General features: G+C 38.4%; 2 protein-coding genes across 9 annotated transcripts in view; one reads left to right on the top strand and one right to left on the bottom strand.

Moving 5' to 3' along the window:
* SGCG (sarcoglycan gamma) overlaps nucleotides 1-24,464 on the top strand; it is a 216,857-nt gene that overhangs the window by 163,590 nt on the left and 28,803 nt on the right. For 5 of the 7 annotated variants that reach the window (XM_032755115.2, XM_058437771.1, XM_058437774.1 and 2 more), the window contains 2 exons: nucleotides 2,669-2,792; nucleotides 6,394-7,754. In XM_032755115.2, the coding sequence (XP_032611006.1) occupies nucleotides 2,669-2,792; nucleotides 6,394-6,567 (298 nt within the window). In that variant the 3' untranslated portion in view covers nucleotides 6,568-7,754. Of the gene's footprint in view, nucleotides 1-2,668; nucleotides 2,793-5,347; nucleotides 7,755-24,464 lie in introns of those variants that run through there. The other 2 variants (XM_058437772.1, XM_058437777.1) reach the window with 2 other exon arrangements.
* The window catches only part of SACS (sacsin molecular chaperone), a 109,985-nt gene continuing 96,370 nt past the window's right edge, over nucleotides 10,850-24,464 (bottom strand). For both annotated transcript variants that reach the window (XM_032150659.2, XM_032150661.2), the window contains one exon: nucleotides 10,850-23,727. In XM_032150659.2, coding sequence (XP_032006550.1) covers nucleotides 12,173-23,727 — 11,555 coding nt within the window. In that variant the 3' untranslated portion in view covers nucleotides 10,850-12,172. The remainder of the gene's footprint in view (nucleotides 23,728-24,464) is intronic.

Below are 24,464 nucleotides of genomic sequence, written 5' to 3'. Positions count from 1 at the left end.
CACCATCTAATCAGTGGCCAGCGAATATAATGCAGGCAGAAAAATGTGAAAAGGCTCCCAGCCTACATCCTTTTGTCATGCTGGACGCTTCCTGCCCTCGAACACTGGACTCCAAGTTCTTCAGTTTTGAGACTTGGACTGGCTCTCTTTGCTCCTTAAGCTTGCAGACGGCCTATTGTGGGACCTTGTGATCATGTAAGTTAATACTTAATAAACTCCCCTTCATATATATATCCTACTAGTTATGTCCCTCTAGGAAACCCTAATACACCAATCAACTGTGAGATCTCTCAAAGTCAACTTCCAAGTCTTTTGTATACATCTTTAATTGAACTAATGAGAAGAGAGTGAATGAAATTCTGAAAGCAAAGTCAGTGTCTTATGTCCAGTGTCTTATGTCCTAAGAAGAAAACTGCTGTGATGGGACCTAAATATTTAATATAGAAAGATACATATTTATATATAATATATACTTAATATTACACACACACACATAAGCATTTGGATATATTTCTGTGACACTGTTCAAAACTCTTTTACTTTTCATTGAAGTCATAAGTAAATATTTATATATTTACATATTCAGAAAAGAGGGTAGTTAGATATCTAACTGGCAAACTAAAATATAACAAAGACAGAAAACAAGTTATTTTGTATCTGAGTACTGTTCAATGTGTTAATGGAAATGTATACTTCAGAGCAATCTTATCTCAGCCTTTTGGTAAAATGTGTCTCAATCTGGGTTGAACTGAAATTTCTCATCTCCAAGTCTAGAAATAATGCAAAGGGTAAGAAGTTTGCTCTTCTTAGCAGTGTCACATTATTACATGGTTAAAAACTAGTAAATGATCAAGTTGAGGTCATTTTATTGTCATTTAATGACTGATCTTGGAAACACTCCCTTTCACAAGGATCTCCAAGGTCACAGATGGTTTGCCTGAAATGGATCAGGCTTAAAAGGTGCTTCTGTGTTCTTCCTTCCTTTCCTTCCTTCATGCAGGAAAAATGTAGACAATTATCCGAGGTCAAAATAGCAAACTGGGGCCAGGCATGGTGGGTCACGCCTGTAATCCCAGCACTTTGGGAGGCCGAGGCGGGTGGATCACGAGGTCAGGAGTTCGAGACCAGCCTGGCCAAGATGGTGAAATCCCGACTCTACCAAAAATACAAAAATTAGCCAGACACAATGGTGGGCACCTGTAATCCTACGTACTTGGGAGGCTGAGGCAGGAGAACTGCCTGAAGCCAGGGGGTGGTGGTTGCAGTGAGCCTAGACCGCACCATTGTGCTCTAGCCTGGGTGACAGAGCAAGAGTCTGTCTCAAAAAAAAAAAAGAAAAGAAAGAAAGAAAAGCAAACTGGGCAGGCAGCCAGACCACGCATATGGAGCTGTACCAAAGTGTTCCCCAGCCTAACTTGACTGACCAATAAATTCCATAAATATCTCTAAGCGTTTTCTCATACTCAAGGTCAGACTTCAAAATGTGTGGCAGGTCAAACCTCACATGCTCAGAAAATGAAACTTTGTCTTATATAACAAATAGTGGTAGATTAAAAAAAAAAAACTTGCCAATTCAAAGGAGCAATTCATCAGATGTAAAAAGTCTGTCAAATAAATGTTCAGTCAATTTAAGTGCAGATTCATTATCGGGGTACTTCTCTCTTAAGCCACTTCCCTTTCTCTCTGCTCCCTGCCCCTCTCCTCCCATGAAACCCTTGCGTACAGTGAGTAGGACTTCCGAATTACCTATCTTTTTCTGTTTGTTCTGCTTCCTACTGCCCTTTAAGCATTTCCTTGAAATCAGCATTTCAAACTTTGGGGCTGAGCAGCTGAAAAGTGTTTCAAATGATCACATTGTGCCATCTGGTGGAAATACAGCCTTTTCCAGGCAGAGGCAAGTAAGAGAATTCCTCTGGCTCTTACATTTTTGGTTCTCTTTCTATATTTGGCTTAACCACAAGGAGAGTCTGATAAATTTTACAAAACCAAAAGCCAGCTGAGGCCAACCTCCCTCCTTTCAGTTCTATCAGTTCAGTATTTTTTCCAAAAGAAATCTTTCCATTTGCCCTGTGATCTTTCTAAATAATAATTTAAAAAGACCAAACTTATATTCTGTCTCATGAACATGTGGAAAATGCATGTGTTGTCCTTAAATCTTTCTTTTTTTCCTAAATAAATTGGTGTTTTAACTAAAAAACAAGCCTGCCACACAGCTGCTTGAGAGGCCAAGGCAGAAGGATCTCTTGAGCCCAGGAGTTTGATTTTGCGATGTGCCACAATCACAACTGTGAAGAGCCACTCCACTCTAGCCTGGGCGACATAACGAAAATAATTTTGTATAGTTACTCATAAATGGCATTTTCTTCTGAAATAGTATGCCAGAGTACTTAACTATGCCATCGGAAACTGCTGCATGGGATTAGGACTGCCTAATGTTTTTATCGGATTTTAGAGGATACTAATCTCATAGGCTTTCATTGATACAAAGTTTATTTCTTACTTCACATTATTTCTGGATTTACCAATGAATAATGCACAATATGTTACCATTTGAGAATGACTTGAAGACTTATATATCTTACTAGTTATATTTCCCATGTTAAGTTGAGGGATTGCTGGAGTGGCTTTTTTTAATACTTTTTTTTTCTTTTTCTTTTCCTCATCTCAGATTAGAATCCCCCACTCGGAGTCTAAGCATGGATGCCCCAAGGGGTGTGCATATTCAAGCTCACGCTGGGAAAATTGAGGCGCTTTCTCAAATGGATATTCTTTTTCATAGTAGTGATGGAATGGTGAGTTCACAGATCGGCCTCCTACTGTATGTCCTGATGATATTTTTGAGTATCATGTCTGTAAAGCTATCAGTATTAAATTTCTAGTAGTTTGTAGGAAAACATTATGAAGGTCATAGGGTAACAAATGTACAAGGAAAGCGAAAGACAATTTAGCATTGAAAGAAGGGCCAAGAAAGTCTAAAATTATTCTGTATTAGATCCAGACAGCTTTCTTTAACTGGCATTTATGCTATCAAGTGACTTAGTGACTTGTTATTTTCAAGTTGGAAAAAACACTACAGGCATTCACAGTGTACAGAGAATGTCCATTTTGCCATTTCCTAGGGATCCAGCTTCTCTGGGATGGCTGTCACTAGGAGTCACCCACCAACAACTGCTGTCACCTTTCACTGCCCAGAGTGCTGCGCTTAAGCTGCATTTCCAGTTTAAATGAAAATGAAAGATGAAAAATAAGAGTGTTTTTTCAAAGTCAACTACAATAAAGATAAAACCTGGGACTTCAAGTCTAGAAATACAGTTGTCCCCCTTTATTGACAGGGGATATGTTCCAAGACCCCTAGTGGAAGCCTAAAACCACAGAGAGTACAGAACCCTGTATACACTATTTGTTTTCCTGTGTATATATACCCACGCTAAAGTTTAACTTATAAATAAGGCTCAGTGAGAGATTAAGAATAACTCACAATAAAATGACGTGATTATAACAATATGCTAGCATCAATGCTCTTGTGCTTTGGAGCCATTATTAAGTAAAATTAACGGTGACTTGAACACAAGCACCACAATAACTTAACAGTGGATCTCACCGTGGAGACGGCTCCTCAGTGACTCACAGGCTGGGAGCGTAGACAGCTGGAGATGCTGGACACAGGGATGATTCATGTCCTGGCCTGGACAGCTTGAGATTCCATCACGCTAGTCAGAAAGGTGTGCCGTTTAAAATGTATAACTTATCTCTGGAATTTTCCATTTAATATTATCCAGACGAAGGTTGACAGCAGATAACTAAAATCAAAACTAAAACCAAGGAAAGTGAAACAGCAGACAGCAGGGGAGGAGCTACTAAAACCTCACTGACACAAGCCAAAGTCACAATGAGGCTTAGAGCACACACTGCTCAATACTGATATCAGAACACTGTTCGTTAGAAAAAAAAAAAGGAAAAATCTCGATTTCAGTCAACCAGAAAATCAGACATTTTAGGGATGTTCCTAAATGGTCTAGAAGAAAACCAAGGATTTGGTTTATAAGCTCAATTCCAATTGTAATGATGCCATATTTATAGATTTGTACAAACAACTGATCTCATCTTCTTGGCCTAACCCCAGATATTTTCATATGTATGAATGTGCTCAAAATAAGCCCGTGCTGCAAGAATTGTCTTGTACATAGCTCTGTCTTACCAAGAGTGAGTGCCGTGAGTGACGTGGGTTGTGTTCACTCATGCCACCATTGCCTGGCTGTCATGCCAGACCCTGTGGAATCCAATAGGGATGGCACCATGTCCAAAAGGCCGAAGAAGAGACCCAGAGCCGTGGAACAGGACATAGGGTTTATTGAGGATTTAACAGACAGGGTGGTCCAATAGCAGCAAGCTGGACTGGAAAACTGCTCCCATTTGTAAAAAGCATGCAGGTTATACAGCATTTTCCCTTAGCAACAACTTCCATTTAGCCCAAAACAAAGGGCCTCGATCCCCCATACGGCCTGTGTTCCAAGGGATGGGCCAGGCGCTCCGATGTCCTTCACAGATGTGGACTGAATCTCAGGGTTGGCCACTCCCAGACTCCTCAGCTCAGAAGTCTGAACACACATTCTTCTTGGATCATACAGTCATTCTCAGGGAGTGCCTGTGTTATTGCAGTCAGGTGCACCTTCATACACCGGGTGAGTGTGCTGAGATAAACGTCCACAGACGCTGTTAGTACAACGAAAGGGCACATGGGTTTCCAAGCTCCTCCCCAGCCCGGGCCCTATCATCGCACCTGTGGCAATGCACAGACCCGCCCCCCCCACCTGCCCCCAAAACGTGGTGAAACGTGGTGCCGCGGGCAGAAGATTCGGCTGGAAGTCAGGAAGCCTGAGTCCCAGTGCTAGAACAAACTCCCTCATTACCTGTTTGAATTCGGAAATCTTATCCGGCCCTCTCTGGGCCTGTCTCCGCAAATAGGGAATATAATATTTGCTTAATTATGTCACAGGGTTTTGAGACACTACTGTAGGAATATGGGTGCCAACATTTTGAAACTACATTACTGTGATATTAATAGGAACGTGTAGTAAAGGTGTAGGTGGATATGGTGCCATCATCAAGCCAGCTGTGAGAACAGCACCAGAGTGTGTGGGCAGGACCCGTCAGATGACAGCCTGCTAGTGGAACACAGGTCTTCAGGGGAAGCCACTGCAAGTCATAATCTATGAAGTTGTGATGTCAGGAGCATATAAATGCAGAAATAAAAATCAAGAATGAGGCGTTAGATAATAACCTAAAGAAATTCTACCTGAAAAACATATTAACACCTATTTGACTTCTTTGACCCTGACTGCACCAGACCACGCAGGGCGCAGAGCTGCTTGCAATGCTGTGGGGTCGTGTGATCAAGCCTCACCTGGCAGGTGCACACCGGGGAATGCGCGCAGCAGACAGCAGGTTGTTAACAGATTGGAAGGCAAGGATAAGAGCCACATAACATAAAGGAAGGAGCTCTCCTTGTTGGCAAGGACAGAATTATGCCCACCCACATTCAGTTTAATTCCTTGTAACAAGTGAGTGCCCTGGAGTGGGCAACGTTTGGCTGCTGGATGTGACAATTTTTATTTATCAAAAAGATTTCCAAGCCTCAATCTACGGCTCTTTGTTTGCACTTCAGTTTAACTAAATTATCATATGACCAGAAAATCCAGTAGTTTTCATTTCATTTTAATTGGCTTAGTCTGTGTGTCTACTGCTTTTCAGCATCTAATAGGAGGCTGTGCAGTTTCAAATAATATTTAAAAATTACGGAAATGGTTGCCAGCTAGTAGGATGAATTTAATTGCCTCTCGTAGGAAAACAAAATCAGGAATAAAATCAGGATAAACTTCGTCATTCATGGGTAAAAATTATTAAGATAAATCTATTTCAATGGATTCTACTTTATCCTAATGCGGAGGAGAGGATTTATGTAAAGTCAGTGAGTCACAAGATAAATGTGAATCAGCAGAATTCTAATATGTTTGACAAATAATTTTGAAAGGCGTTTTTAGAAGTGTAGCATCACAAAACTGAAAAGCAACCCAGTTTATTAAAACAAAAACCAGCTGTAAAGGTGAAACATGTTTTCACAATGGGGTCACATTTCTCAGCTGGACTCAAACAATGACAAAATGGGAAGGTGCCTGCCTCCAATGTGGAAGGAATTGTGAAGTCCCAGCCTGCATGTAAAATAGAACTAGGCTTTAAAAGAATCGGATAATTACGAAATGACTTACATAAAGTCAGGTGCCTATTTTGTTTTCTATGAGAAGAAACTAATTGGAAATCTTGTGAGAATGGGGATTTGCTGTTGACCAGGGTGGCCCTTCCTTAACGCCTCGTCTCTCTTCTCCTCCCAACCAGCTTGTGCTTGATGCTGAAACTGTGTGCTTACCCAAGCTGGTGCAGGGGACATGGGGTCCCTCTGGCAGCTCACAGAGCCTCTACGAAATCTGTGTGTGTCCAGATGGGAAGCTGTACCTGTCTGTGGCCGGAGTGAGCACCACGTGCCAGGAGCACAGCCGCATCTGCCTCTGAGCCGCCTGCATCCTCTCGGTGAGCTGCGCAGTGCCGGCCCCAGATCCTCACACCCAGGGAGCAGCTGCACATAGTGAAAGACTGAGGCAGCGTGGATGGGAAGTAAACGCTTCCAGAGGAACCCAGAAAAAAAAATGTGCCAAAGTGTGTGGACAAAACTACATGATCTCAAAATACACGTGGACATGAGACACAACAGTTGAAGAAATGGAAAAGCAATGTGTTTTTCCACTGGATTTTCACCAGAACAATTGCGATTCTGCCTCTCCTCCCCCTATCTTGTCCGTGTGGGCACACACTCAGTGTTGAGTTGCTGTGTGGAGTTAACGTATGATGCTCCACTGTGGATATCTAATGCCCTGTTGAGAGTAGCCTTGCTCGATACTAAAATGCTCCAAAGTTCTATACAGCATTTCCTTTATAGCATTCAAACCTCACACCCTCCCTTCAGTTTAATGCAAGTCAGTCAGGTTTCACAAGAACATTTTCAAGTTTTGAAGGGAATTTGAGGTTGATCTGGTTTTCAAGATGTAGTCAAAGGAATAAATCACACAAAATTAAACTTTCTGTATACAGTCAATAAGCAATAAAAATCAACCTCATTTTTCAGATTTCACAGTTTGAGTGTCTTACTTTTTTAATCCTCACAAATCTTTGAGGTAGGTATTATTTTTCCCCAAGTTACTGGTGACAAAGGCTCAGGTAGAACAAGTCACAAGGTCACATGGTAACTACTGAAATTAAACCAAAACCTAAATTTGCATAGCTCTTTTCACTTTGAAAAAGTTTCATGTGCTGTGTCCAAAACACCCATCTCTGTGATAATTGTACAGAACTTATTTAACAAATAAAGAAACTGACGCCCAAAGAAGTTTTGTCTCTACCAAGATCAAAGGGCTAGTCTGTGGCACTTGCCTCCACATGATAGACAAAAGTCTGGATGTAACTTCATAGAAACAAGACACTCAGAGCTTGTGAAAATGTTTAGTGCCAATTGGCTGTGTAAGTTGCTATAGAAATCAAATAGGACACACTGAACCTCTGAAGACAGGTTCGTTTTGTGTAGGCCATCCACTTACTTTGTCAAACGCCCTCTATCACAAAAAGTGGTGGATTTGTTTTTGTTTTACTTATTATAAGAATCTTCAAACAGGTGTAGGGAGACCAACAGCACTGCAACTTTCTAATGATATGACATATTAATAACTATAAATACAAGTTCAAATTCATTTTCCATAGTCTCAGAATCAAGAGAAAGTACAAAAGTGAACTCTCTATCCCTAATGCTTAGTTAAGATGTTCGTTTAACAGCATAGCCTGCTTGTAACAACTCCCTGATGTTTAAATGGCCAGAATGCATGAACGCTTGAAATTGCAAAATAAAAATACAGTGCTTTCCAAGCAGTTAAGAGCAAACTCAACTCAGTGTAATTCACATTTCACAGGCGGTTGGGTGCTTTTACTTATAAATTGGTATTTACCTTTTTCCATTTGGGTGAGTCCTGAGTAAACTGCTTTCTTACTGTGACATTCCTATTGTCATAGTAAATGGTTCCCGGTATTTTGTTCCCTGTTTGTGGGAAATATTTCTTCAAGCCCAGCTGATAAAACACGGGATCACTAAACATTTATAAACTAGCTTGGTTCTCATATTATCTGTCCAAAAATTTGTGCTTAGATGATAAAGTGAGGTAAATAAAAATAGTCAAGTAGAAAGTGTGGAGAACAGAACCTTTTGAATAAAAGGTTTAAATTCTATTTTTTTATCTTTAGCTATATGGAATAATGTTGAAAGAAGTTGTTACAGATAAATGCATTCTCCACAATAAGGAATTTATCCTTCATTAGAATCAAAGCTTTTAGATGAGCGTATTCTAAAATGCATTACATAAATCTGTCTTATTAAACACATAATTTAAATTTTCATTGAAGGCATACAGTCATGATTATAAACATACATCACAGGGTATATAGACTGATACTCCTATTATACTACACGATTATAGACTATTGAGTGTTGCTACATTAGGGATCTAAAAATAGCACTCATTTCTTTCCCAATTTATGAACTGAGAAGTAGATACAGTCAAAAAGATGAAGATCAAAATCTACTACTATTATGCTTTAATAATAAAGATAGTGGTCCGGGTGCGGTGGCTCACGCCTGTAATCCCAGCACTTTGGGAAGCTGGAGCAGGCGGATCACGAGCTCAGCAGATCAAGACCATCCTGGCTAACACGGTGAAACCCCACCTCTATTAAAAATACAAAAAATTAGCCAGGCGTGGTGGCGGGCGCCTGTAGTCCCAGCTACTCAGGAGGCTGAGGCAGGAGACTGGCTTGAACCCAGGAGGTGGAGGTTGCAATGAGCTGAGATTGTGCCACTGAACTCCAGCCTGGGCGACAGACTGAGACTCCATCTCAAAAAAGTAAATAAATAAAATAAAAAATAATAATAAAGATAGCTGGTTTGCAGCAAAATGGACTTCCTAATAACTTCACAGCTGAATAAAACACAAACCACTCTGGTCACAGGCAGAACTAAAGGCTCCCAACTTCTATAACCACTACGTGGAGGATGGACAGATGCCTTGTCTGAAAGCAGCCAAATTCACATTAAAAGAGTCAAGCCATGTGTGTTGGGTTCCCCCCGCCAACCCCCACTAGGTCATCCAAAAACTTAAGTCTGTGCTCCTATGGGAAACAGGGGATGAGGGTAGAAGCTCTTCTGAGAGGGCAGAATTTTGTGCATGATGGTTTTCAGATTGTGTCTGCTTATGCAACTTTGTGTCCCCTTCTTTGATTTGAAACATCGCCTCTTACTTGGCTTTAACAGTCTTCTTCACATAGTAAATTCCACTTCAAATATGCTTCTATATGCTATTTTCTACCAGCACTATAAGTGTCATCCTTGAGATCTACAAAACATTTAAACTACCAAAAATGTCAACTGGCACTAATGAAACAAGTAAATCCTACTCATCCCAAAATCAGACCTGTGAACAACTCAGACCCGTGAACAACTCCTCTTCATTCTGTTAAATACTATTTTAAGATTTTTCCCAAATCATTTTTGGGCTCCCGGCACTCCCTGCTCCGTTAACGAATTGTATGGTGCAAGTTTTTCACTGGTTTCCTCAAGGAGACTATGAACAATTGAGCCATCCTGCTGGGGATGCCCCGTCCCTGTCCCTGGAGCCTCTGCAGCAAAGACCCTGTTGACGAGTGCAGATGCTGCTCCATCCCTTTCCCAGACTGCACGCTACTCAGGAGCAGCTGATCCAACCACAGTCAACAGCTTCCTTTGTCTTTTTAAAAGAAGCAAACTATGGAAAAGGGTGGGGGAAGTGCAAAATAACAAGATAGTTCAGGTCCAAAATTCCTTATCCTCAATTTCAGTATCTAAAAAGCTTCAAAAAGTGAAAATTTTCAAATAAGTCTGCTGTAAACTATTGGTGGCAAAAGCTGACTCAAATTACATAAGGCTATTTATCAGGCCTGTGTATTCAATTTAGTGTGAACCCTCATAGACTTCACTGCAGAAATACTAATGTGTTTGATTACAGGTACAGCATGACCCTGATGGGAGCGCTTCATTAAAAAGTTATATATAATTGTATTAACTTTCTAAAATCAAATTATGAGGTTTTTTGGTTTTTGGTTATTTTTTTTTTTTTTTTTTGCCTGGAAAAACACAAAACTCCAACTAGATCAAGGCCAAATGAGGTTTTCTGTGTAAATTTTAATATTCAAAAGCAGTAAAATCTAAATGCTGAATTGAAGCTTCGAAGTAGCAAGTACTTTAAATAAAGCTGAAGACGCAGAATTCAGGTAGCTCCAGAACAGACAGCACTCTTAGCCCTCATCTGCCTAACTCTGAAGACTTGTGCCTCAACTATAAAGATGAAGAACTCGTATCTGTCAGTAATAAAGTGTGAATTAGTCCCAGACATGCAGCTGTCCCTGAGGCAATGGAAATATCAATTCAGCTCTACCTTGAGGAAAAAAATATTTAATGTATCTGTTTCCAAACACATATATACCATATATATCAGCTAATCTGATTCCCTAAAAAGGTGACATAAACTCAATCAATGAGCACCTAAACCTAGTATATAACAAGCACTTTATATTCTATTAATCCTAAAAATCTATAATTCCAGCATGAAAATATACAGGAAAATATTTTCCTAATATTTCCAATAAACACACACATTCACACACATCAAAACTTAATATTAAGATGTTAAGTTTGATTTCCAATGAACTATTTCTCAGGAAACACCCATTATGATGATTTCATATGTACATTTTGCTTTATTAAAAGTATGGCACTTTATATAACAGCAGAAATAATTACATGATTTCACATCCAGAAGCAATAAAATGTAGAGGTGCAAACATTCCTTATTACCAATAAAACTAAAAAAAGTTTCAACATGTTCTGTAAGCCCTTAATTGCATAAAATATATTTAGCATCATTTACAGCCAGTACACTTATATAAACTAATTATCATTACTTTTCTTTTACATTCTGCAAAAGAAATATGTTAAAGTAAAGAAGTATGGCGAGACAAACATGAATTAAATGTCAGTTCTGATCATTCATGGGGAAATATAAGCTGATAATTATAAACTACTAGATAACACAATGATTTTAACAATTTTTAATGTTTTTAAAGTTAAAAAAAACTCCACTACGTGCCATATTGAAAGAAAAGTTTTTTTTTTTTTGAACTGCAGCACCTTTCGACAACAAAAGATTGCATCCTGTTCAACCACACTATATAAATTATAACATTTGTGGAAAATATGTACACACAAACATAAAGCAAGTGTTCTAACAGTTAATAAATGTTGTCTTGGCAAGCAGTTTCCAGAAACAATACTAACATCTGGTAATAAGAACTGCCACCATTTTGAGTTTTCCATTGCTATCTTCATGAAACAGGAAGCCTGTAAACATAAGATGTTAAAAAAAATTTAAATAAAGATGTAAAGTGCACTCAGTGCACTCTAAAAAGTACTACCTTCACACTCTTAGTCAAGTAATAGGATTAAAATACTGTACCATTTCTTAAATGCACTGAGTACAACATAAAATTACAACCAATTCATAATCAGAGCCAGCTGATAAGAAAATAATGCATCCAAGAGGATCCACTTAAAAAAATGACAAACTACAAAGACTTAATTCCCCTTATGTTTAAACCAATGATATGTCCAGTGTTTCATTAGCTCCTTCAAAAATACCATGTTAAAAACATAAAATTAACTTCATCCTAACCAGAGCCATACACAGACTCTTATCTAACAAACTGCTAAGCTTTGGTTATATAAAGTGCAGTTCAATAATGTACCATCCCAATCATTCAAATCCATCCAGCTATTTTGCAGCTCACCATCTTCAAAATAGTTTTCTTTTAGATTCAGTTCAGGTTTTCCATTGGTATTCACGTTCACAACAACTCCAGAATTCTCCAAGAACAATCTCCAATGTGCTTAACAATTCCTAGCTAACTGGCAATGAAGCTTAATGAAGTACAGCAATTTATTCGTGCTACAACACATTCAAGATCTACCTTTTTTTTTCGTTAAATACCTTCACACTTTTTGTTGTATAAAATTTTCAAGTTTTATTATGATACAGGCAGTACATTCCATCACCCTCATAGCAACCTCAGAAGTGAACCTGTCATTTGGGATCTGAGGAAAGGGAAGCAAATCAGGGTATCTTGTTTTTAAACTGTCTACACCATAAGCTTCCAATGTGTGAACATCATTTGTCAGTCCTTCAAGTTGCTGACTATATTCCTCTATTTTCTGAGCAAGTGCAGTTGGTTTTACATCTTTATCGGACTTTCCCCTCACAGCATAGTCAGCTGCAATCAAAGCTAACTTGGTAGAAAGGTAACATTTAAAGCACACCCACTCATTGGCATTTTTATGAAGGTCATTCCTGGCAGCTGAGAAGTTTGCTCTGGCTTGTCTTAGCCATCTGCGTGCTTCCACTGGATTGCCAACCGACTTGAAGGTGGGAGGAACAAAGAACCTTTGAGAGTAAGTCTGTCCAGCTGAAGGGGGGCATTTTTCTTTGTTCTGTTGCTGTCTTTCAGATTTATGGCTCGTTGCTTCTTGATTCCATGAAGTATAGAATCTCTGAAATGAGTACTTGTCTGACTGAAATCGGGATGCTGAGGTTGAAAATGTTCGTCTGGAGGCCCTGTCTGCATTTTGATCTAGAAAAGCCTGTTTTTCTAATCTGTTGATTTCATTCTGCAAATGTTTAAAAACTTCATTGGCAATGTCATGGTTCTCTGGATTTTTGTCAGGATGCCATTTCAAATACAACCGCCTAATAATCTTTTTTCGTTCTGATTCTGGAAGCTTCCATGCTTGCTCCACCACAGATGTCACTTCTTTTAAGATTTCTGGTAAAGAATTAACCTTAAGCTTTTTGGGAGACTGATGTTTGGAAGAAGTCTTGTGGCTCTCTCTACCTGAGAAAAGAGGAGGAATGCTTCTCAGGCCAGGGGAGAGGAACTCAGTGGGGCTGGTTGGCGTAGAAGGAGCACTGTCCCTGCTTTGAGAGCTTTCCTCAGGTCTTGAAAACTTATACAGATCAAGAGAGCTAACTATTTTGTATTCACTATAACCAATATCTATCTGATATATCTTTCCTAGAAAACTAGAATTGTCAGCATCTTCTCTTTCAACTTCTTGTACAATAATTGCGTATGTGTATGTTGGCTGGTATGATCCATAGATATCACCACCTTCAGCATCAACAAGGTACCCAACATATTCTCCCGGGTAAAAAACATTCATTGGGTCCATAAGCAGAGTGTAATGAATTTCAGCAGGAATTGGTGTGCCAGGCATTGGAAGTTCCAGTTTTGATGGCTCCGAAGAGTCATATTTCACTCCTAAACTGTCAAGTTTCTCACCAATCCTGTAAATATCATTGCATCCTAGCATAGCAATTAAATATGAAGTGTCAGAAATCAAATTGTCAGTTGCTGACTTAAGAGTCATTGCCAATGCTAACAGGAAATTAATGTCTTTACTGTCTGAATGTTGAATGTAGAGCAAGATGACTGCATTACCAAATCGCTTCAAAAAAGCAAAAGTTTCACTTCTGCTGTGGGGTATAGGATTAAAACCTTTAACTCTTAATGTTGTTTGAAGCTTTTCAAAACAGGATACTTTCAGTCCTTCTCTTAGGGCTTTGCAAAGTCTTATGGCTTTTTCTTCATTGGCCAGAAAAGCATTATCATTTTCATGCTTCATAATTCTAATCAGTCCTGTAATGAACTGTTCAGAAGACAAGAGTAACTGCAATCTTCCTTGAAGAGAACACAATGCTCCAAACTGACAAACTTTGGGAGTCTCTTCATCTAATTGTTCTTCAAGTATACTGCTCAATAATCGAGGTCTAAGTTTTTGAGGAAAGAGCATTATCAACTTAGTGTGAAATCCATGGTCTTTCCCTAAGTAGCACTGGCTGAGATCAACCAACATTTGCACACCAATATTCCCCTGGATTCTACTTTTATAATGTGGCGCATCATCAAACACTAAGATGCTTGACTTTACCAATCTACCATCCTGGCTTGGGAGGTAAAGCGCAAGGTCTCGTACATTCTCGAGATCACTCCTCACCTTGACTGAATCATTCTGTAGACTCCTGAACAGACCAGAAACTACTCTCTTAACTGTACGCATTTCATTAGGATCTAACTGTTTGCCCTCAGAATTTTTAAATATGCGGCTCAACACTTCAACGTATTGCTTAGTTGAAATAATATCTTCAGTACCTAAGTGTTTGAACAACTGGTGAAATGTGCCAAGTTCTAAAGGTAGCTTGTACAAATAAGGTTTAAAATCAGATTCATATTCTAGGTTTATGACTACCTCCTCAGGCTTCAGAAGTTTCCAACCATCTTCTACCATCACAAAAGCAACCCCTCGCAACTGAAAACGAAATTCCCTTTTTTCTGCACTGAGGAATTCATATATGCTCCTTAAGACTTTTGCTCTAGTTTTTACCATTTCTTCATCCAAAGTCGTTATGTTGCATATGTTTCTGCAGTTATTGATTACCTTATCAAGAGGAGGATCCAGGTTAACGTTAAGCATATTTAAAACTTGTTCAAGCTGTTCTTGTGGACCAAGGTCACTACCTTCTTGTTCTTTAATGCTTAAGGGTGTAGCTTTCTCTGGAAGAATAGGGCAGGATGTCCATAACAGCTGGAGTACATCACATTGCTTGAATTTTGGATTTACCTGTGCTCCATTGAACTTTATAAGAGGAAGTGTTCCATTTACCTCTTGATATTGAGGATGAAATCTAATGAATTCCGCAGGGGCCCGCTCAGGACATAAGAATGGTATTAAAGATAGTTCTTTCAGAAAATTTCCAGATAACAAATCCATTCGTTCTTGGAATATATGATGCAGAAGGATATCAACTGTATTTTGCAAGGTTTCTTTGGACCAGTTTTCTGTATTAGCCCTCACACTGATTTCCTTAGCAAATTGTAACAACTGCTGCTGAGAAAGTATGTATTTTAGTCCAATATTTCTTAAGAATTCCACCCAGGATGTCATAAATGTAACATGATTTTTGGGTTTTATAAGTTGTTCCAATTTCTTAAAGAAATCATTAGGAATAAACAATTTTTCAGGAAGCATAACTTCAAAAACTCTCACAGTTCTATCATAGAAATGTTTTGCTTGCTTTAGTCTACTGTTAGCATCATGGATTATCAATAAACCTTCCAGTTTTTCAAAAAGTTGTTCCTTAATCTCTGATAATTCCTCAGCACTTGATAATCTATTCTTAAGGTAGATCAAGTGCTCTAATTTTGCATCATAAGAGAGATTTTCAATTTTTGGTAAGAGGTGTTTCAAATATACCTCAAGATCATCTACAGGTACACAACCAATCACCTCATATAGTTCTTTTAAGTGTATTTTTTCTTCAAGAAATGCAGATGATGATGATTGTGTCCATTTTTCCACTTCAGCTGAAGGGATACTTTTTGTAAGTACATAGCATGTTCCAAATTTTGCAATGCTCACATAGCGGCCACTGATGGATTTATAGCACGGAAGTGACTTTAAAATTTTTATATCATCTTGGGACATCAAATGATTCAAATTGCAGTTGAAATACATCAAAAGTGCCTCAAAATCATTTTCTACTAATTTTTCTGTTCTAAATGTTGAAGTTTGGACCATATAATGTAGAGCCTTCAAGATGCTTGTGGGGCTCTCTATATTTGCTGTGTGACATGACAACAAAGGAACAAATGCACTGTCTTTGGAACAGATTTTGTTCAAAGCAAGCTGAATACAGCCAGCTCTCATGAGAGCATGAAACACTTTATCACTCTGGGCATTTGGAAAAACTGCAATGTGCATAAGGCTGAGAGGAAGCAGAACATCTCCTTCAGGAACCACAAGCTGGTTGGCTGAAACAGTAAACTTTGTTCCTGGAAGCAATGCCCAGTCTTTTAGAGTATCAACAACAATGTCAAATGTTGGTTTTGTTTCTTCCTGATCTTCTTTCACACTTACAGATTCGCTGATAAAATGCCATGCATTCTTAAGCCAAGACTCACTTGCAAAATTGTCTTTCCACTTTGTGCAACTTTTGGTCTTATATTCTCGAGGCAACACAGAGGATAACAAATCAGCAAAGCTGGAAATGTCAAACACTTTTGCAACTTTACAGTTCAGTAAAATATTACTATATTTCAAATATAATGTATTCATAAACAAGTCTTTGCGGGATGGAATCAATTCATGATATGTTGTTAGAAACTTGGGTCGTTTTGCATCAAAAGTTTGCAAAACACTGTCCAGTGTAATGAGAAGGGGCAATCCCTCAACTTCAATCTCATTTTCTTCTGCATCTTTAAAACAATAATCAACTAAAAGTTTTAAACTATGAAAAAGTTTTAGATTAGTCTGCTGCAGACGACAAGGCAGCTTCCCAATATGGCAATTAGTGTCAGGAGAGGAAAATGTCATTAAAAAAGATCTGATATCAGCAGGGGTCACATAACTAACAGGAATATCTGCATCTATAAGACAGTGGTAAAGATTAGCAGTTTCATCACAGTTATAAACCAAGTTGAAACCAATTTCTAAAAGGAGATGTTTCAGCCTATAGACATTCTCTGCTACTGTTTTGCGTGTGGTGATATTATAATCTGCATTTTTAAGGTGCTGCAATTCATCCTGTAGTAAATTGTCAAAAAATGGTCTAGTTTTATTTGAAGTAGACATATTGATCCAAGTAATTATAACTGCAGAGTGCAAGTCAGAGCCATCAATATTTGGAGCCCGCACAACAGGTAAAAGACGTTTCATGTCTTCGTGAATGCAATTGTAAAGTGCTTTCACTAGACAATATAAATCTGGCTGTAGATCAAGACGGTTAACTGGGAAAAATGATAAAAACTTCTTTAAAGTGTCCTTTACAACATGAATAGGGGTGTTCTGTAACACTGATAATGTTGGATCAGAACCAGGGAAATACCGTTTTTTTAACTGTATTAGCAGTTCAACATATGCAGGCGCTATTAATGCTGTCATTAAACTGTTATTCCAGTCACTTCGAACACCAACTCCATTATCATCACGCCACAGGTTCCTTCTGGCTGAATCCAGTGCAAAGTGGCCATTCACATGAAATGGCAGCCCAGTCTCCAAAGAGAGAGGCAAAAAACAGAAGGCCCTATGGGGTTTTTTATAGTTGTGAGTAATGCAGGCAGCTACTCCACCACGTGGGAAAAGAGTAATATCTTGGTTCTTGTGAGCTGATATGACACTCTTAGATACTTTCTCCATACTTGAAAAGCCTGATCTATTACAAATTAGCCACGTAGTAAGATTTCCTTCAGAGTCCTCAGTATCCATAGTATAGGTTATTTGTTGAACTGGTATGTCTTTGAGCTGCCTCTTTTTAGTAACACTATCAATTACAGATGCATGAAATTGTTTCCTTTTCAATCTGTCTCCATCTGTGATTTTGCCCTTTACTGAATACAGCACATTTAGAGCTCCAGTACTTTTATCTATTTCACAAATAGAAATTTTTTCCATGTGATTAAGAAACATTAGAAGTTCTGCCCCATCTGAGCGCAGTTTGTCCAAAAGATTCTGGACCATCCTGTCTGATGCTGGAACGGACGAAATTTCCGAAACTTTTGCCATTTCTGCATTACGAAGAGGAAATCTGAACATTGTGCAATTATCCAGTTTAAAATGGGTTCCCAGATAAAGATCCAGAACATCTGAGAACTGTGTCCTAAAATCTGCATCCAAATCTCTAAACATGCGTCCAGGACTAATGGATGTGGCCCCTGGTGCATATCTGGCATGAGGATCAAAAATACACAGGATGTCATTGCCAGAAATAAAAGATGGGCAGTCTGTGATATGATACACAGAATTGAATCCTATTCCATATTGTCCAGTTTTATAAGGATTTCCTTCTTTCGTGCCTTTTCCAAGATTCTGAATTCCTCTAACATCATCTTCTGTAAATGGCTGGTTGTTGTACACACAAAGTGCTGGCCCTTGCAATGGGGCCCACTTATCATCAAATATTCTATCAACTGGATGCTGTCTAGGATCAAACACAAAACAGATTTCTGTCGCCTTTGCATCATCAGCATTTTGAAGAAGCTCTTTCAACATTTCCTTTTCAGAAGGATATGCATTAAGGATGCTCTTAATTCTGCTGGTCAATTTTTCTTTCTGCCCAAATTCTGTGCCAAGTGTTGTAAAACAGACATTGGATGCATATCTTTCTAAGGCTTTGTGTCGCTTTGGGACTGCTCCTAGTTTTACTGCTACCTCCCTGGGTATGTCAGCATGACAGTATTTTACAGTGGTATCCTTTACTTTTATCCAAGGGCAATCATTGTAGCATAACGATTTGGCAGGGAGAAGCATAAGATTAGTATCTGGCAATAATATCTTGCCATAATTTTTCTCACAAAATTCTTGTTTCTTTTCTCTAATGAGACTCCATATTCCTTCACTGATTATTCGTCGGCAAAGCTGAAAATTCTCTTCTGTTATTTGCTTTGTTCCTCTTTCTTGATCAATAGATTCCAAAACAAGAGCAAAATCTTCAACAGTGAATGACTGCCTCACACCCACACTTTCAAAAAGTTCGCGGAAATTATTTTTATATTTATTAGGCAACTGATAAAGGTATGGTGCCGCCTCAAAATTTAAATGAAAAGAAACCTTTTCTGAGTCAACATATGTATTCTCAACTAGAATGAAACTAAAGGGTTTTAACTTATCAATAATTGATATCTTAGTGATTTCATTTTGCATCAAGGCTTCATGAAGGTATTTGTAGCAAGCATTGGTGATATTCTCCTGGTACAGTGTAATTCCATCATCAACTGATTTTGCTACTTCTTTCAACTGGTTTATAACCAGATCAACTGTTGGCTTCTTGAGTAATCCCAAAAATTCTTTAACAGCCAATGACACTGAACCACAACCTCTAAAGGAATGGGAATTTTCATTTAGAATTGGTTGCAAAAGACAAACTATATCTTGATGTTCAGCTGTATAAAGGTCAGTTGCTGCAAACATGGTTTCAGGCTTAAAACTGTTACCTTTCCAGTCCAAAGAAAAACCTGCTGGTTTTGTCAGAAATGGGAGGAAGGGGATTGTCTGATATTTTGCAGCAAAATCCTTTGCTCTAGGATCCCTTATTTTTAGTTTCTCATCAATAAGACTCAATAAGATACTACTTCTTAGGCATGCAGCAACATGATCACTTTTATTAATTTCAGCTACTGACACTGCACGTTCTAGCATGTCATCCCATAAAATATCATCTTTTGCCATACCTAACTGAACTAGTTTAATCAAAATAATAGGATTGAGATAATCCTGAGTAGAACCATAAGGGAATCTTCCATCTTTAATATCAAATAACTTTGCAACTCGTCCTTCAGGGTGGATCAATCTTGATGGCAAAACCAAAGGATGCCCCTCCAAGGAACAAGGAATACATGGAGTAACACGAAGAATTCCTGAAAACTCATCAACTTTTTCATTTAGAACAAAAATCATTAACGGATCTCTAAGTTCTGCTTCAATTTCTTGAATATTTGGAAAAAACACTTCAGAAAAAAACTGTTTCTCTGAAAATGTGTTTTCAAGTAGTATCTGTTTGCAGCCAGCTTCTTCAAATCCTAATTTTACCGAAGAAGGAAGTTCAACAGCACAGAGGTTTTTGGACCCAGTCTTCTTGAGGTATTTCAAAAATATCTTGAAGGCTGCTGAACCAACATCTCTTCTTTTAAGTATAGAGTCATCTAGAAATCTTACATTCTTCATGGAAACCCAAGTAGATCCATCAGAGAAGACTTTGGTCAATTCTTTCCCTTTTCCATGAGCTATATCTTCATAAAATCCTTGGCAAATAACAGAAAAATCATCATGAACTAAATCAGGATCGGGCCACACTGCATAGTAAGTATAATCCATTAGCTCCCCACTAGTGGCCAGGTCCCGTAAGACACTCAGTGCCTGTAAGTAAGCTTTCACAATAACATGTCTCATGAACGTGGTATTCCATCGTCCTTTTGTATCTGTTTTCCAGATTTCTTTCCTATTTGATGTAACAGCAAAGCACCCATTGATATGAACTGGCAAGCCTGTTTTTATTCGTAAAGGTAAATAGCAAAACACCTCTCCAATGTGTGGTTTCACAGTCCACTTCTGCTCCTGGATTTCTGACAGCTGAACTCCTACTGCCCCACATGGAACCAGTCCTAGTCTTCTTCCACTCTCACTCAGGGAAAACTTCAGAGCCTCTCCTGTGTCCATGCAAGTACACAGAAGCCACGTGGTACACTCTACTGTTTTTTGTGACAACTCATCTGATGGCTTTTTTGATTGGCCAGACTTAGCCATTTCAAAGAGAGCAGCTGGGTCATCATCTGGACCTCTAAAAAGTGGCGACTGTAAATCAGCAATCCTTCTGAACACATGGTGAAATTCTTCCACTGTGATCTGAAGAATGCAAGATGATTTTGGTTCATCACTGGGAAGCTTTTTATTACTGCTGCTACAAGTCTTCATGAGCTTAGCAGCCTCTTTTAAAACACTTAAGACAGGTGTGTTCAATGCTTTGGAAGAGCAGGATTTTTTTTTAATTATTACTGTATCTTGTGCTAAGCTGGGATTGGTTTCCTCAATTTTCAAGTACTTCAAATACATTGACTTTACACTCTGAGTGAAAATGATAAGCCTGTGTCCACAGAGACTAAATTCATCCACAAGAGAATAAATATCTGCTGTATTGTAGCAGGTACTACTAACTTCACTCACTTTTGCTTCCTGTTGAGTTCTAAAGGACAGTCGGAAAAGAGTTCCATTATAGCTGTAAGGTGCTTCTACTGTCAAAGGTAACTGACAGCCAAATACATCTATAAATGGTTTGAACTGATTAGGAAATTTTCTAAGTCTTTTCTGTTGTTTACTCCAATTAATTTTGATCCCAGGATTGGATTTGTCTTTAATGTGTTTACTGATATGATTTATGTTTGGATCGAACATTATCATGAATTCCCGACTCATAATGATAGGAATATCAGTGATATGGTAAACAGAATTAAATCCAAGACCAAATTTTCCAACTTTGTCAACTTCTCCCCTTTTTAAAGATTCTCCTAACCTAGTTATGTTCACAAAATCTGAATCTGAGAATTGAGAATTGTTGAATGACCACAAAGCAGGTCCATGACAAGCTGCCATCCCTGGGTCTAGGAGATTCTCTCTTATGTCCATATTTCTTCTCATATCAATCAAGAAACTGCATTCTGTTGCATTTGCATCATCAGCATTTTGAAGCAGTTCTTTAAAAATATCTGACACTGAAGGGTATTCTTCCAGAATATTTTTAATTCTTACAGTAAGTGGCTCTCTTTGTCCTGACTGCTCAAATCCCATGTTTTCAGGATTTATCAGTCTTGTACTAAGGCATGGAACTTTTAGCCATTCTGCAGTTTTCATGGGTATGTCCTCATGCACCAAAATGATTGGTTCCACAGAATCTTCAAGTAAGTCATTAAGGTCATCAACTTTAATGTCACAATAACAGCATTCGTGAATTGGCTTCATGATAAGTTTGGAAGGATTTTTGCTATGATGTATAGGAACTGGTGTGTTGGGGCTTGCTGGAATCTGATTGCTATACAGCCATCTGATAATATTCAACATAAGATGAAGATTTTGTTTGCTTTCCTGTTCACTGAGATCTTGGTCACTTTTGAGATATATCTTCTGAATAACCATGGAAATATGATCTGATGTCAACTCCTCTATTGAACCACAGACCTTAAATAGTTGGTGGAATTTTGCCATGGTTTTAGGTACATTATGCAAATAAGGCTGAAGGTCAAGATCATGGGTTGGTTTAATCACGGCCTGGGCAAGTGGACAAAACTTTTTGCCAGTCCAAACCCATGGAAATTTTAAGGCTTTAAAAGAATCTTTCCCTTCATTTAGATGATCATGCATGAATCCATAAATTTCAAGCAAAATATGCTGGAATTGATAGTAGTCTTCATCACTAAAGGTTTTTGAAGTATACCAGTCAACAACAATCTTAAAGTGTTTTAAGACAGCACTAATGCTAGGTTTTGTGAAGATCCCTAATGCTTTTTCCAGGTTCACATGGATACTTTCAACAAGAGGAAGTGAGGAGCCAGTGAGAATTGCATGGCCTACGTCACACATATCTGGTGGTGCACAGAGATTACAGAGATCTCCTTTCCAGACCAAAGAGCCTGGATAATTTGGAGGCCTTTCCTTGCAGGCTGGAACCCATTTTATTTTCTTCAATGTCATCTTTCCTTCAGATGATTGCAACAGTGTGTGATTCTTATTTAAAACCAGCAACAGGGTTTTGGCTTTCTTCAGAAGAACATCTTGATCTGGACAAGCACTGACCTGTAAGGCTTCAATTTTTTTTGCCACTTGCACAACATCCTTTTCTTTGAGACTGGCTTCGTTTTTTAAACCAATCTGTCTCAAGGAGTGAAGAATATCTGGTGAGGTAAAAACTGAGGGTGGGAAATAGGTTCCTTCTTCATTACAAAAAAGATCCTTTAGTACTTCTATATCAGGGTCAAAGAGTTCGCCAGCTGATACCATCTGTTCCTGTGATATCTGGATGAATTTTAATGGTGTTAACCACTCAAGCACATTTGGATTCTCATTTTTAAGAGAAGATAGATTCTCAAGGACCCATAACATAAACTGTGTTACCTCTTCACGTGAATAAAATGCATTTTCAATATCTTTTAAAACAAGCTTTAAGCAGCTAGTGGTCTTTAACTGTTCTATTTTCAACATGTTTGCCAGACAAATAGTAGCTTCATCACTACTGTCTATTACTGAAATAGAAAGTCGCAGATCTGCTGGGAGTTTGGCAGTATGGTGTAAGACTTTACAACCTTTCAATTTTGTATAAGAGGAAATTCCCTGACCAGAAGAATGGTTAATGCGCTTGAATATTGCCAATTCTTGAATAATTCTTCTCTCTTTCTCACTGCTATCAGTTAAACTAGCCAAGAACTTCCTCAGGGCATCTTTGTGTGTTGGAAGTAGTGAAGTTATTTGATTACACAATTTCTGCAATGGCATCTTCTCCATTATCTGCAAAACAGCACTTGGTAATGGTGAATGAATATATTTTTTAATAAGCGGATGTTGTATAGATGCATCTAATTTTTTAAGGACAAACCCTCCAAGTTTTTGTACAATGTCTGCTAAAAATTCTGGAAGCTGTGCTTCAGATTCATCGTCTAAAATGACTAATGATGGAATCCTGAGTCTAATGAGTTCCACACATGTCTGACCTTCCTCTAGTATAGTTCTGGGGATAAGTGGCATCTCATCAAATAAAGTCAAATCCTCTGAAAAATGTATATAAAGATTTTTCCAAACCATCTTAAGCCATGAAACAGATGGGTGATTTCTGTTTTCATCAAATGGATACCATTGAACAATCAATTCTCTGCCAGGCCAGAATGTATTCATTACTTCCTTGATAAGACGTGCAAATCGTTCTGGATTTAGAAGCTGCAGCTGAGTACATGGTCTTCCTGTAAATCATATACAGAAATGTCATAAATACATATAATTCTACTACAACAGCTTTCTATTCTCACAAATAAGACAGTACTGGAAAGTTCTTTTTTTTTTTGATGGAGTCTTGCTCTGTCACCCAGGCTGGGGCGCAGTAGCACAATCTCCGCTCACTGCAAGCTCCACCTCCCGGGTTCACGCCACTCTCCTGCCTCAGCCTCCCAAGTAGCTGGGACTACAAGGGCCCGCCACCACACCCGGTTAATTTTTTTTATTTTTAGTAGAGACGGGGTTTCACCATATTAGCCAGGATGGTCTCAATCTCCTGACCTCGTGACCCACCCGCCTCGGGCTCCCAAAGTGCTGGGATTACAGGCATGAGCCACCACGCCCGGCCAGTACCGGAAAGTTTTCTAAGAGTTGGAAGTATATGTAAAAATTCAGCAAAACTGGGCTAAAATAATTTTTAAATAATAATAGTGATAGAAAATCTATATATAAATCCATATTTACAATAACCTGTGACAAAAATAATTCTGCCTGGAAAATGCTTATTTTAAATAAATATACAAAATGCATTTAAATATGTTTTTTAAAGTATCCTATAATGTTCTGCAAATGAAATCAACATGGAAAACAATGTTTAACACTTATTTGCCCACAAATAAAAACACCAAGGAAAAATGCAGATAAAATTTTTATAAGAATCTTTTTATTTAAAGATAAAAATTGATACACAACCCCAATAAAGGCT

This window comes from Hylobates moloch, unplaced genomic scaffold (genome assembly GCF_009828535.3).
Source record: "Hylobates moloch isolate HMO894 unplaced genomic scaffold, HMol_V3 SCAFFOLD_4, whole genome shotgun sequence".
NCBI classification, from domain to species: Eukaryota; Metazoa; Chordata; class Mammalia; order Primates; family Hylobatidae; genus Hylobates; species Hylobates moloch.
Note: the sequence above shows the minus strand (reverse complement) of the source record. Positions and strands in the feature narration are given on the sequence as shown.